Source organism: Cetorhinus maximus, chromosome 1 (assembly GCF_964194155.1).
Source record: "Cetorhinus maximus chromosome 1, sCetMax3.hap1.1, whole genome shotgun sequence".
NCBI classification, from domain to species: Eukaryota; Metazoa; Chordata; class Chondrichthyes; order Lamniformes; family Cetorhinidae; genus Cetorhinus; species Cetorhinus maximus.
This window is the reverse complement of record NC_135879.1, coordinates 128956781-128970994: the sequence shown is the minus strand read 5'-3', so window position 1 is coordinate 128970994 and position 14214 is coordinate 128956781. Positions and strand designations below refer to the sequence as shown.

Here is a 14214-nt window from a genome sequence, read left to right as displayed (position 1 = left end):
ATGTAAAATTTAGCATTACAGGCAGTCCTTGGAATTACGACGCAATCGGTTCCTGAACATCGCGCCTTAAGTCGAAATGTCATAATTCAGAATCGATTTTCCACAAGAATAATTTTATAAATGGGGGATTGGCTCCTGAACCAAGGCCCAATACCCTATTTTCACCAAAATAACCCAGAATTTTGCACTTAATCAATTATAGACGAGCAACATTAATGTATTTATGTTGTAAATAGCAATCATATTAAATTGAAAAAAATCACATAATAAGGTAAAAGTATTTACCGAAATATAGTACAGTACTATACTAATGACATCGGGACAGCAACTGAGCATCTTGAGTCAGGGAGATGGGCAGCGCAGAACGCTGATGAGCACATATGAACACAGAAACATAGAAAATAGGAGCAGGAGGAGGTCATTCGGCCTTTCGAGCCTGCTCCACCATTCAATGTGATCATGGCTGATCCTCTATCTCAACGCTGTACTCCTGCGCTCTCCCCATGCCCCTTAATGGCTTTAGAGTGCAAAAATCTATTTTGTTCTTAAATATATTCAGTGACTTGGCCTCCACAGCCTTCTGTGGTACAGAATTCCATAGATTCACTGCCCTCTGAGTGAAGAAGTTTCTCATCTCAGTCCTAAATGGTCTTCCCTGAATCCTAAGATTGTGACCCATTGTTCTAGACACCCCGTCAGAGGAAACATCATTCCTGCATCTAGACTGTCTATCCCTGTCAGAATTTTAGATATTTCAATGAGATCTCCTCGTATTCTTCTAAACTCCTGTGAATACAGGCCAAGTCAGCCCAATCTCTCCTCATACAACAATCTTGCCATCCCAGGAATCAGTCTGGTGAACCTTTGTTGCACTCCCTCTATGGCAAGTGTATCCTTTCTTAGGTAAGGAAACCAAAACTGCACACAAAACCCCAGGTGTGGTCTCACCAAGGCCCTGTACACTGCAGTAAGACATTCTTGCTCCTGAACTCCAGTCCTCTCGCAATGAAGGCCAACACACCATTTGCCTTCTTAGCAGCTAGCTGCACCTGCATGCTTGCTTCCAGTGATTGGCGTATAAGGACATCTGGACTTGTTTGCTGGAGTGGCGTCAAAGTTGAAACCAACTGGGAAAGTCAAAACACAGTGTCAATTTCTAAACTTCGTAAGTGCCGTTCATCGTAACTCAAATATCATTAGGTCAAGGACTGCCTGTGCTGTAAATTTTTAAGTATCGCTGGCTCCCTCTGCAGGTGAATCTTAAAACTATTGGAAGTGAATTTAAGGTTACTTCACTTACAGCCTTTTTGTCTGGTTGGCTGCTATCGTAGCCAGTGGTTAAATCTCGAATGTCAGAAATTTCAAACTTCCCACAGGTTTTTGGGTATTGGTTTGTTTCATTATACTTTCGTAAATTCTGGAATAATCTATCAATTGTCTCAGGATTATGGCAGATGAAGTATGAAGCCTTAGAGAGATGATAGCCATATCTAGATAAACAAAAAGATAATTAAAAACTTATATAAATAGCAACACTGTTATTTCACACAGTCAAGTGTCAAATTACACCCACAGTAACTTGAAATGCAGCAGCACATGTTCCTAATAGTGCAACATTCATGACTTGCCATTTAGCACCATGTAATCTCATATGTCAACATCTCGCATCATCTAGCACAAGGACCTAAGAAATAGGAGCAGGAATGGGCCATTCAATAAGATCATGACTGATCTAATTGTGGCCTTAACTCCACTTTCCTGCCTACCCCCCATTTACTCTCAACTTCCCTGTAGATCAAAATCAGTCTATCTCAGCCCAACCATCTTCAACTGCTTCGTCAAAGGGTTTCCATCTCCCACCAGAGGAAGGGATGTTCGCTGATGATTGCAGTGTTCAGTGCCATCTGTAATTCCTCAGGTACTGAGGCAGTCCTTGCCTGCATGAAGCAAGACCTGGACATAAAGGTCAGAAGGGGAGATTTTTGCAGACGACTGCACAATGTTCTGCACCATTTGCGACTCCTCAGATACTGAAGCAATCCGTGCCCACGTACAAGACAACCTGGACAACATTCAGGTTTGAACTGATAAGCAGCAAGTAACATTCGTGCCACACAAGTGCCAAGCAACGACCATCTTCCCTTGATATTCAATAGCATTACCATTGCTGAATCCTCCACTATCAACAACCTATGGGTTACCATTGACCAGAAACTGAACAGGACTAGCCATATAAATACTGTGGCTACAAGAGCAGGTCAGAGACTAGGAATCCTGCAGTGAATAACTCACCTCTTGACTCCCCAAAGCCTATCCACCATCTACAAGGCACAAGTCAGGAGTGTGATGGAATACTCCCCACTTGCCTGGATGACTGCAGCTCCCACAACACTGAAGAAGCTTGACACCATCCAGGGCAAAGCAGCTTGCTTGATTGGCATCCCACCTACCACCTTAAACATTCACATCCTCCACCACGGATGCACAGTAGCAGCAGTGTGCACTATCTACAAGATGCACTGCAGCATTTCACCAACCCTCCTTCAACATCACCTTCCAAACCACAACCTCCAGCACCTAGAAAACAAGGGCAGCAGGCATGTGGGAATCCCAGCATCGACAAGTTATCTCATGCCCGCTCTCACAATCCTGACTTGCTCCTTGACTGCTGCTGGATCAAAATCCGGAAGCTGCCTCACAAACAGCATAGTGGGGGTAGTACACCACGAGGACGTCAGCGGTTCAAAAAGGTGGTTCACCACCACCTTTTTAAGGAAAATTAGGGATAGATAACAAATGATGGCCTTGTCAGGGTTGCTCGTATCTCTTGAACGAATAAAGATAGATGTTACTTTAGATTTATTATTTGGCCACCCAGCAGCAATCTATGCCAAGCTAAGAGTGACTGAACAACTGGTTCTAGTAGTTACTGTGTAGCTAGAAGACAAAAACAAATTTCTGAATGTCTTGGTTTGTATATTGACTTAAGATCAAGATCCTATGCAAACGAAACATTTCTAAAAAAGGATTATACCTAACATCCAACTTGAACTAAACAAACTTGGGCCAGAATATTGCCGTCAGCGTGTGGGGGTGGACCCGACACGCCTACGTGCAAAATGACGTAGGGCATGTGTCCCTGCATCATCACGCGTCATTTAGATATTTCGCTTGGCAGGCGCACGCTAGTCGCGGCTGCGGCCTTCCGAACTGTCAACAGCCTATTGAGGCCATTAAAAAACCAATTAAACTTGTTAGCAACGCTGCCCGTCCAACCTTAAGGTTAACGAGCAGGTGAAGGGCCCAAGCGGCCTTTGCATTTTTCAAGAAACCTCATCCACAGGTGGGATGAGGTTTCCTGAAGGTTTTATAAAATAATTAATTAAATTTTGCACAATTCACAAACATGTCCCAACTCATGTGACACTGTCACATGATGGGACATGTTTAAATCATATTTTTCCTTCTTTATTAAAAAAATTTACCATCAACTTAATCAGCTGCCTCAGGGAGATTGCTGTGTGAAAGAGCAGAGGCCCCGACTCTCTCTCCCTCCCCACCGCCCGCACAGGTAGCGCTGAGCGCTGCCTGCTGTGCGTCACGCTGGATGGGCCAATTAAGGGCGGGTCCACATAAAATGACAGCGCACAGCCGATTGCGGGCGGCGATCGGCTCCGCGCCCGCCCCCACCCAGCCTGCCCGACATAGGTAAGATGCAGCCCTTGGTGTGTAACATACATATAAATCTCATGTAATAATGTAAACTTGTAAAATGGTGAGAAAATCTTGGAGTACAATGCAGGAATATATTGAACCACTTCTCCAATTTTCTTGAACCATTTCAATATTATGTTTTTATAGAGATCTCCATTACTCTTAAACATATATAATAAAATCTGGGAAGGCAAGAAGGGGTCAGTGTAAAACACACAGAAGAGACTTTCAAAATTGTAAAACTATTAAAAATTTACATAATTCAATATTTATTTTACAGTAGGATAATAGAAAGTCACTCCAAGTAGTGAACAAGTTAAGGGCAGTCTCCAGGTCATGAAGGCAGAAGCCAAGTTCACAGTTGAGCTCAAAGTAAAATGAAAGGAACATATATAAAAGATGCACTACTTACTCTTCATAAATTGCTTTGAGATTCTGGGACAGAGTGGTATTCTTAGTTGCCAAATAGCTGGCCAGTTCTGCAACAATAGCAGCAGCACTAACACCATCTTTATCTAGGACAAATTCAGTCGACATATATCCTACATTTTGCACAAAAAAAAAATCTTTTATTTTGCTCACACTTCTTACAAAACACCCACTTTTAAAGCAAGATTAGATTCAAATACAAATGATCTCTGTTAAAGCAGAGTCTGCCACCTTTACAAGTTTAAAGTTGTGGCTGTCAGGTTGCCAGAAAATGGGAGAGCTTGGAATAAAAGAAAATGACATATGCTGAATGTCAAATAAAAACAGGACATGTACATCTGTGATTCGATCCAACAATAAGAAAAAGGTTATTTGGGTTTAACACTTTAAATTAGAACTCTCAGCACTGAGTTTTAATAAAAGATTACATCTGAAATATTAATTGAATTTTCTCTGGAAGAACTAGTTACACTGCATATCGATTCAAAACTTCTCTCTTCATCAATATGAACATTAATGTTTAAATAAACTACATTAGCTGTCGACAAGCTACCATCAAGTTCATCTGAAAAAAACAATTTTCCTCAAAATAGTCAATAATGTGGCAGCAATTCTTTCAGTATTGGGGTGGGAGGACATAAAAGACAAACCTTTTATTTAATATTGAACGAGCTGCCTAGGCAATTCTCAAGTACTTCATTATCAATGCTTTTATGATAACACTTCGTAGTTGAAGAACAGTACTAATAGTCAATACGATAGAATTTAAGCTGCACAATTATTAGACATATGAAATAGAAGATTCTATTTGCCTTACACAATACAAGTCATCAGTATTCTTCTGCCACAAAGATATTCCCAATGTTTACTGATAACCTTGTAGTTATATGAACCCACCTCATTCATTGTAAAACCATCTCAACTATACCCCACCTCCCAAAATTGCACAGTTGTCAAAGATTGACCATTTTTTTGATGGAATATATTGTTTTCACGTCAGAATTGCAGGAGAAGCTCAGTATTTTTAAAAAATAGTAAGTAGTAAACAAAAAAAGTGGTTAATAACAGTCTCACCAATTGCTTCCTCAAAGGCAAAAAGCACTGTATTGCCCTTATCTATAAGTTCTTTAGCTTTGTTTCCCATCCATTTGAAGCCTGTTAAGGTTTCCTAAAAGAAAAGACATAATCTTAATCTATCGCTCTTGGAATCACACTACTGCCAGTGGTAAATAAAAACTGTTTCTCTCATTTACAATTAGTCTTTTTTTCATTTTGGGATGTAGGAAGGGGTGGGGGAGAAAGGAACACTATTCTTCGGCATTCTATTTTAGTCATATCAATCTGCAGTCTGGAATTGTCCAGGCCCTAAACATTTCTGTGAATACAATCAGTGCCAAACAGAGTACCCGACTGTGGCACAGCAGTCTTTCTTTTAGTTATGTGCCAAGGCTAATTAAATTGGCTCTAATGAAAAAAAACAACTTAAAAATGTCAATCAAAACTAAGGTCTAAATACAGAAATACAACATCAGCACTTTAGTAAACTGGTATGCCACAACTGATTCATTTTTTGCTATTAGATTTTTTTTTAATTTAAGAGGAAAAAGTAGACAGAGCAGCTAACTAACTCTTAAAGGAACTGCACAATGATTATAATCCTGTTTTACTTCTCAGCATTAAATGTTAAGGACCAAAGAAATATATGAATGGAGAACAGCCGAATAGATGTTATGTTGGAAGTAGTGGTACAGTGCTCCAAGAGATTAATGAATAGAATATCTTAATATAAAGTACGGTTGCAACATTATAATGGTACTGTCAATGGCACGTATTATTGAAATTCATAACCACCGTTACCAGGCCACAGTGCAGTACTCCTTTCTTTGGAGAGTAGCAGACATGTTGGCAACTGTTAATAAGGATAATTCTCCAACAGAAAATCAATTGCCATTCTAAATAGCTTTGGAAAAAATGTTTCTTAAAAAAATTCTCCCACAAGGGGAGTCCAGTGCAGAAATGGTCGACAACACAGGAGATTGGCCTCTGTTGTGTGTAGTAGGGTGATTAAATGGCATAACATTAAGCGATTGACACTAAGCACCTGAACAGCACAAAATAAACCCAAAACAAAAGACTGCCTCTTGTAATCTATCCCCAAGGCAATGCGGCACACCTGGGATATCCCAGATAGAGATTTCCACTAATTAACTTCAATTCCCAATTTTCATCTGAAAAGTATATGGATACTTTAAAACTTAAAAATAAACATTGTCTATCCAATGCTTTCTCACCTTTCTTTGATCTGGGACCCACATGAATAATTTAAACCCTTTATGGAGACAGCTGTAATCCTACCAGATTTATAGGTTCCATTCTGAAGCTACTGCTTATTGTTTATTCATTTCAAACCTCTGACTCTGACACCTTAAGTAAACATGGATTATCCTTCGAATGGTAAATATCTTAGGGGTGTTTACCAACTTCTAAAACTCAGTTTTTTCCCCCATTTATCTTACATTTAATGCTTTAAACCCAAGCTAAACATTAAGCTAAACAGCGCGAGAAGGGGGGAGCAGGTAAAACAGTGTGAGGGGGGCAGCAGATAAAACAGCGCGAGAGGGGTGAGCAGATAAAACAGTGCAAGAGGGGGGAGCAGATAAAACAGCGTGAGAGGGGGGAGCCGATAAAACAGCGCGAGAGGGGGGAGCCGATAAAACAGCGCAAGAGGGGGGGAGCCGATAAAACAGCGCAAGAGGGGGGAGCAGATAAAACAGCGTGAGAGGGGGGAGCCGATAAAACAGCGCGAGAGGGGGGAGCCGATAAAACAGCGCGAGAGGGGGGAGCAGATAAAACAGCGCAAGAGTCCTGGGGAGACTCGGGGCAGAAAGCGGCGCGAGGAGGTCATGATTCAAAAAGTGACGGGACGCAGGGGAGGTAGCTGATTGGCAAGTAGGGTCAGGTGAGTACCTGACTTTTTCTACTAATTAAACTGCTGCAGTCCATTAGCTTAAACAAAATAAGGTGAGGACTTTGGACTGTAGTGGGAATATTTGGAGTGGAATAAGGCCCCTAACGTAATTAGTATTCTTTAAAGGGAGTAACTAACGAGCTTAATCTAAAAGGAAGTCATGGCAGCAGAGCTCACACCTGTGATATGCTCCTACTGCACTATGTGGGAAGCGATGGACAGTGTCCCTGGTGACTATGTGTGCAGGAAGTGTATCCAGCCACAGCTACTGGCTAACTGCATTTCGGAGCTGGAGCTGCGAGTGGATTCACTGAGGAACATCCACGATGCTGAGATTATCGTGGACAGCACGTTCAGTGAGGTGGTCACACCGCAGGTAAAGACTGAACAGGCAGAGAGGGGGTGGGTGATCACCAGGCAGAGTAGAGGGAGGCAGGAAGTACAAAACTCCCCTGTGGTTGTCCCCCTCTCTAACAGATATACCATTTTGGATATTGTTGGGGGAGATGACTTCTCAAGGGAAAGCAGCAGGAGCCATGTCCATGGCTCTGCTGCACAAGAGGGGAAGAAAAAGAGCGGCAGAGCTATAGTGATAGGGGATTCAATAGTAAAGGGAACAGGCAGACATTTCTGCAGCCGCAAAAGAGACTCCAGGACAGTATGTTGCCTCCCTGGTGCCAGGGTCAAGGGTGTCTCGGAGAGACTGCAGGGCATTCTGAAGGGGGGGTGAACAGCCAGTGGTCATGGTACACATTGGTACTAACAACATAGGTTAAAAAAAGGGATGAGCCCCATAAGCTGAATATAGGGAGTTAGGCAGTAAATTAAAAGGTAGGACTTCAAAGGTAGTAATCTCAGGATTACTACCAGTGCCACGTGCTAGCAAGAGTAGAAATAACAAGACATATCAGATTAATACTTGGCTGAAGAAATGCTGTAGGGGGAGGAATTCAGATTCCTGGGACATTGGGACCGGTTCTGGGGAAGGTGAGACCAGTACAAACTGGACAGGTTGCATCTGGACAGGACTGGGATCAATGTCCCCGGGGCGGTGTTTGCTAGTGCGGTTGGGGAGGGTTTAAACTTGAATGGCAGGGGGATGGGAACTGAGCAGGGAGACAGAGGAGGGGGAAACAAGGATAGAAACAAAAGAAAGAAAAGTAAGAAGCAAAAATGGAAGGCAAAAAAAAAAAATGGCGAAAAACAAATGCGGTCATAGTGCAAAATAAAGCTAAGGTGAATAACAAGGTTAAAAAGACAAGTCTAAAGGCATTGTATCTTAATGGCGGAGCATTCGCAATAAAGTAGATAAATTAACAGCGCAAATAGATATAAACGGTTATGATATAGTTGCAATTACGGAGACATGGCTGCAGGATGACCAAGGATGGGAACTGTTCATCCATGGGTATTCAATATTTAGGAAGGACAGAAAAATAGGGAAAGGAGGTGGGGTAGCATTGTTAGTAAAGGAGGAAATCAGTGCAATAGTGAGGAAGGATAATCATGATGTGGAATCTGTTTGGGTGGAGATAAGAAACACCAAGGGGCAGAAAACGTTGGCAAGAGTTGTCTATAGGCCCCCAAACAGTAATGGAGATGTAAGAAAAGGCATTAAGCAGGAAATTAGAGATGCATGCAATAAGGGTACAACTGTAATCATGGGTGACTTTAATCTACATATAGATTGGACATTCCAAGCTAGCAATAATACTGTGGAGGAGGATTTCCTGGAGTGTGTGCGTGATGGCTTTTTAGGCTACCCTAGGCTGATATTGTGCAATGAGAAAGGATTACTTAACAATCTTGTTGTGCAAGATTCCCTTGGGGAAATGATAGAATTGTTCACTAAGATGGAAAGTGAAGATGTTGCATCCGAAACTAGGGTTCTGAAGCTAAATAAAGGGAACTATGCGGGTATGAGGTACGAGTTGGCAATGATGGATTGGGGAACCTTACTAAAAGGGTTGACAGTGGATATGCAATGGCTAATATTTAAGGAATGCATGTATAAATTACAACAGCTATTCATTCCTGCCTGGCGCAAAAATAAAACAGGAAAGGTGGCTCAACCATGGCTTACAAAAGAAATTAGGGATAGCATTAGATCCAAAGAGGAGACAAAAAATTACTAGAAAAAGCAGCAAGCCTGAAGATTGGGAGCAGTTTAGAATTCAGCAAAAGTGGCCAAAAAGATTGATCAAGAAGGGAAAATGGAGTATGAGAGTAAACTTGCAAGGAACATAAAAGTTGACTGTAAAAGCTTTTATAAATATGTGAAGAGAAAAAGATTAGCAAAGTCAAACGTAGGTCCCTTACAGTCAGAAACAGGGGAAAATTATAATGGGAAACAAAGAAATGGCAGAAAAATTGAACACATATTTTGGTTCCGTCTTCATAAAAGAGGACACAAATAATTTCCCAGAAATGTTAGGGAACTAAGGGTATGGTGAGAGGGAGGAATTGAAGAAAATCAGTATTAGTAAAAAAATGGTGTTAGGGAAATTAATGGGGTTAAAGGCTGAAAAATCCCCAGGGCCTGATAATTTACATCCCAGAGTACTAAAGGAAGTGGCACAGGAAATATTGGATGCATTGGTGGTCATCTTCCAAAATTCTATAGATTCTGGAGCAGTTCCTACAGATTGGCGGGTGGCAAACGTAACTCCAATATTTAAAAAAGGAGAAAGAGAAAAAACGGAGAATTACAGACCAGTTAGTCTAACATCAGTAGTGGGGAAAATGCTAGAGTCTATTATAAAAGACGTGGTAACAGGACACTTAGAAAGCATTAAAGGGATTACACAAAGTCAGCATGGATTTTTAAAAGGGAATTCATGCATAGCTAATCTACTGGAGTTTTTTGAGGATGTAACTAGTAGAATAGATAAGGAAGAAGCAGCAGATGTGGTGTATTTGGATTTCAAGAAGGCTTTTGATAGGTTCCCACATAAGAGGCCAGTGGGCAAAATTAAAGCACATGGGATTGGGGGTAATATACTGGCATGGATTGAGAATTGGTTGACGGACCAGATACAGGGAGTGGGAATAAATGAGTCTTTTACCAGGTGGCAAGTGATGGCTAGTGATGTACCTCAGGGATCAGTGCTTGTGTCCCAGCTATTCACGATATATATAAATGACTTGGATTAAGGAACAAAATTTCCATGTTTGCTGATGACTCAAAACTGGGTGGGGTTGTGAGGAGGATGCAAGGTGGCTTCAGGGAGATTTAGACAAGCTGTGTGTGTGGGCAGCACATGGCAGATGCAGTATAACGTGGATAAACGTTAAGTTATACATTTCGGTGTGAAAAACAGAAAGGCAGAGTATTATTTAAATGGTGACATATTGGGAGATGTGGACGTACAAATGGATCTGGGTGTCCTTGTACACAGTCAATGAAAGTAAATAGGCAGGTGCAGCAAGCAATTAGGAAGGCAAATGGTATGTTGGCCTTCATTGCAAGAGGATTGGAGTTCAGAAGTAGGGATGTCTTACTGCAGTTATACAGGGCCTTGATGAGACCACATCTGCAGTATTGCGTCTCCCTAACCTAAGAAAGGATATACTTGCCATAGATGGAGTGCAGCGAAGGTTCACTAGGCTGATACTGGGGATGGCAAGACTGTCGTATGAGGAGACATTGGTTCAACTGGGCCTGTATTCACCAGAGTTTAGAAGAATAAGAAGGGATCTGATTGAAAAGTATAAAATTCTAACAGGGCTAGACAGGCTAGATGCAGGGAGGATGTTTCCCCTGGCTGGGGAGCTAGAACCAGGGGCCACAGTCTCAGGATATGGGGCAGGCCATTTAGAACTGAGATGAGGAAAACTTTCTTCACTCAGGGGTGGTCAACCTGTGGAATTCTCTACCACAGAAGGCTGTGGAGGCCAGGTCACTGAGTATATTCAAGAAAGAAATTGATAATTTTTTTGATATTAGGGGCATCAAAGGGTATGGAGAGAAAGTGGGAATATGGCGTTGAGATAGAGGATCAGCCATGATCATATTGCATGGTGGAGCAGGTTCGAAGGGCCAAATAGCCTACTCCTGCTCCTAGTTTCTATGTTATATTCCTACAACATATGAATCATGAACTCAGACATATTTGCAATACATATTTGTTTTGTCTCTGCAATTTTGTGCAACAGTTTGGTATCAAGTACTGACACTCTACAACACTTTAAATGGCTAGTGGCAAGAGTGAATGAAAATATTACACACTGCCAAAAAAACCCAATAACCCAGATATACTAATGTAAATGTAATTAATACCATTAGAGTTTCATCCATGGGTTCATGAGTTTAGCTAGAGCAGCCGAGCTATTAGGCCTGGGATCGTCCGGTCCTGACAAAGCTAATGGAGGTTTCAATGACTCACCACATTTGCCACAGGGGAACCTGACGCAGCAGGGCTGGAAACCTTGGCCATTAAAACTGGAAGCTTCCTGGTTTGATCCTCAGTTTGACTTGAGTTGCCAGTTTGTTATAACAGTAACAAGGTTTTAAAATATTTTCGGGGAAAGGAAAGATACTGCACATGACCAAGAATTTTCCTGATGGTCAAAAATGAAGCAAAACATGATCTGAAAAGTATAATCGTTGGGCCTACATCTGTAGTGGGCAAAGTCTAATAGACGTGATCACTCATTAGCAGAGCACAAAGACTATACAGAAATCTGAAAGGGATTAAGAAGCAATAGAAAACTGCAGCATGCCCTTAGATTATTGAACTATGGACAAAGGCTGTCCAGTACCTATAAATAACTTCCATATTCACAAATTTCCACAAGTAACATTTTTAAAGATTAAGTCCAGTTGTATGATGACAATGGCTCTTTAACTTATATGAAATGATAAATGGGAAAAGTCTTGGTTTTTGCTTGGGTAGTAACTCGTGTAGTTCTGGGACCTCTAAATTTTCCTCTATTCAAAGGGAGAAAACACAATATTCTAAATGTTGCTAATACCAACGACACAACCTGGTGACAAATGCAATAAAGGTAATCTGCATTCAACAAGATCTAGACACAGAATCTATTAAAAAAAGTCGGATGTAAAGTATAAAATTTTCACTGAAGTTAACAGATAATGTGAAACTGTTGTCTAGAAAGGGTACTTCTGCACAACCTTTCCTCGGAGGCCTGGAGCAGAAATTCACGGGCCCCTGCCATTGGATTTGCAGGTTGTGGGGCATAAATTCACTGTGTGGCCATCACGCCGCGTAACTTACCTGACAGAAATGTCATATGGATCGGGCAAGGCACAGGATGGCCTGCCCACCCTCGCCCCAGCTGATGCACAGCTAATAGCTAATTGTTAAGTCAAAACGACAAGCATACCTCAAAATGGAATCCTTCTTTTAGTGCAATTGCTCGGAGGATTTTTGAAGAGACTGTGCTGGACAGCATATATACTTTTTTCAGACAACTGGATTCCGGATTTTGCTTCTTCCAGCAAGTAAAAATCCACCAGCCCAACAAGGCACCTAATTCGTTCCCTGAAAATACTTTCCATTCCCCACTAGGAGCAAAAAGAGAAAACATTTTGAGAATTGAACATTTTATTGAATACTAAAAGCATAATTAAATTATTTTGATACACAAAGAAAATTTTAAGCCCCATCCATGAGAAGCATCCCTATAAATGTAACAGTGTTGTTACATACTCTAATATGATGTTAGATTTGGCACAACGGTGGAACCTACATGAATGGGGCTGCAAAAAAAAGACACCTGGCAAAAAAAAAAAGTTCTTAAGGCACTCAAATAACTTCTATGGCTAAATATGTCAGAGGCTCTTTGGGAAAAAAAATGGACACCCCAAATTATGAACTGTAGACAGACAGTGTTCAATACACCAAGCTCTTTAATAGTCTAAAACATGCGATACCCCCTGTTGCATAACCGCTGTATCTAAAACTTTCACTGGATCGGGATCACTGGGACTTCCCCTTTCTGCTACTTCATTTTCGCTCTTAAATGCTCACAAGGCCAGTGCATGAATGGTCAATCCAAGGCAGGTTTTGTAAAAAGAAACAGCTTTTACGGAATGCTCTTTACCACCATGTATGAATGCTAGCACATCTCTACCCTGGGAATACAGCAGTTTCTCCGCTATTATGGATGCTAGGTAATTAACTGTTCATTCTACAGGAATTTTTTACTATACTTATAATGGTAATTTTGAAATTAAGGACACCTGCAAAATTTGATAGCTGATGCCCTAAGGTGTCTGTAATTTACAGGTATCATTGTACTTCCAAAAATAACCCAGAGCAGAATTTTACAATCGGCATGCGGGGGCGGGCCCAACATGCCGGAATGTAAAATGATGCGCGATGATGTCGGGTGTGCACCCCAATGTCATCACGCTGTCTCGCTATATTTTGTTCGGCGGGCACACGCTGGAGTCGGCTGTGCGCCCGCCAATAATTGGTAGGCCTATTAAGGCCATTAAACAGATAATTAACCTGAATTGTAAGTTGCCCATCCAACCTAACAGTTGGCGGGCAGGTGAAAAGGCCAAGCGGCCTTTACATTTTTTAGGAAATTTCATCCACGAGCGGGATGAGGTTTCCTAAAGCTATTACAAATGAAATAAAAACTTTCTTTGAAAAATAAAAACATGTCCAGTCACATAAGGGGACATGTTTCATTAAATTTCTCATGTCTTTATTTATTTTGTTATAAAGCGCTTCAATCTCCCTGAGGCAGCTCCGGGCAGCTCCCTCCACCCCCTGCCCGCACACCGCTCGTGATCCACACAGGGTGGGCTTTAATTGGCCCGCCCTCGTGAAATCGCGGTGCCGAGCCGATCAGGGGTGATGACTGCCCCCCGCCCGCTCCCACCGAGCCTCCTGACCAATGAAAAATCCTGGCCCCAGTCTTAACTTATAACAAAGTTAATTTTAAGCAATTATGAAAAGTTTCTGTTTTTCTTCCTTTGGATGCAAATACAATTATATTCCAGATAAAAGGGCCCAGGAAGGCAGATTGCACAGGGGTATGTGCATAGCCAATCCCACATGAAACTAACTGCTTTGATCATGTTTTGGGTAAAACCCAGAGGGGACATATGATGCAAGAAACACAAATAC

The 14214-nt window shown here is 41.6% G+C and overlaps 1 protein-coding gene across 1 annotated transcript in view; it reads right to left on the bottom strand.

The window, feature by feature from the left end:
• Nucleotides 1–14214, bottom strand: part of pgm2 (phosphoglucomutase 2) — a 79990-nt gene that overhangs the window by 16304 nt on the left and 49472 nt on the right. The window contains exons 9-12 of the mRNA XM_078546133.1: nucleotides 12458–12638; nucleotides 5218–5311; nucleotides 4127–4256; nucleotides 1301–1490 (exon numbers count right to left, since the gene is read on the bottom strand). Of these exons, the coding sequence (XP_078402259.1) occupies nucleotides 1301–1490; nucleotides 4127–4256; nucleotides 5218–5311; nucleotides 12458–12638 (595 nt within the window). The remainder of the gene's footprint in view (nucleotides 1–1300; nucleotides 1491–4126; nucleotides 4257–5217; nucleotides 5312–12457; nucleotides 12639–14214) is intronic.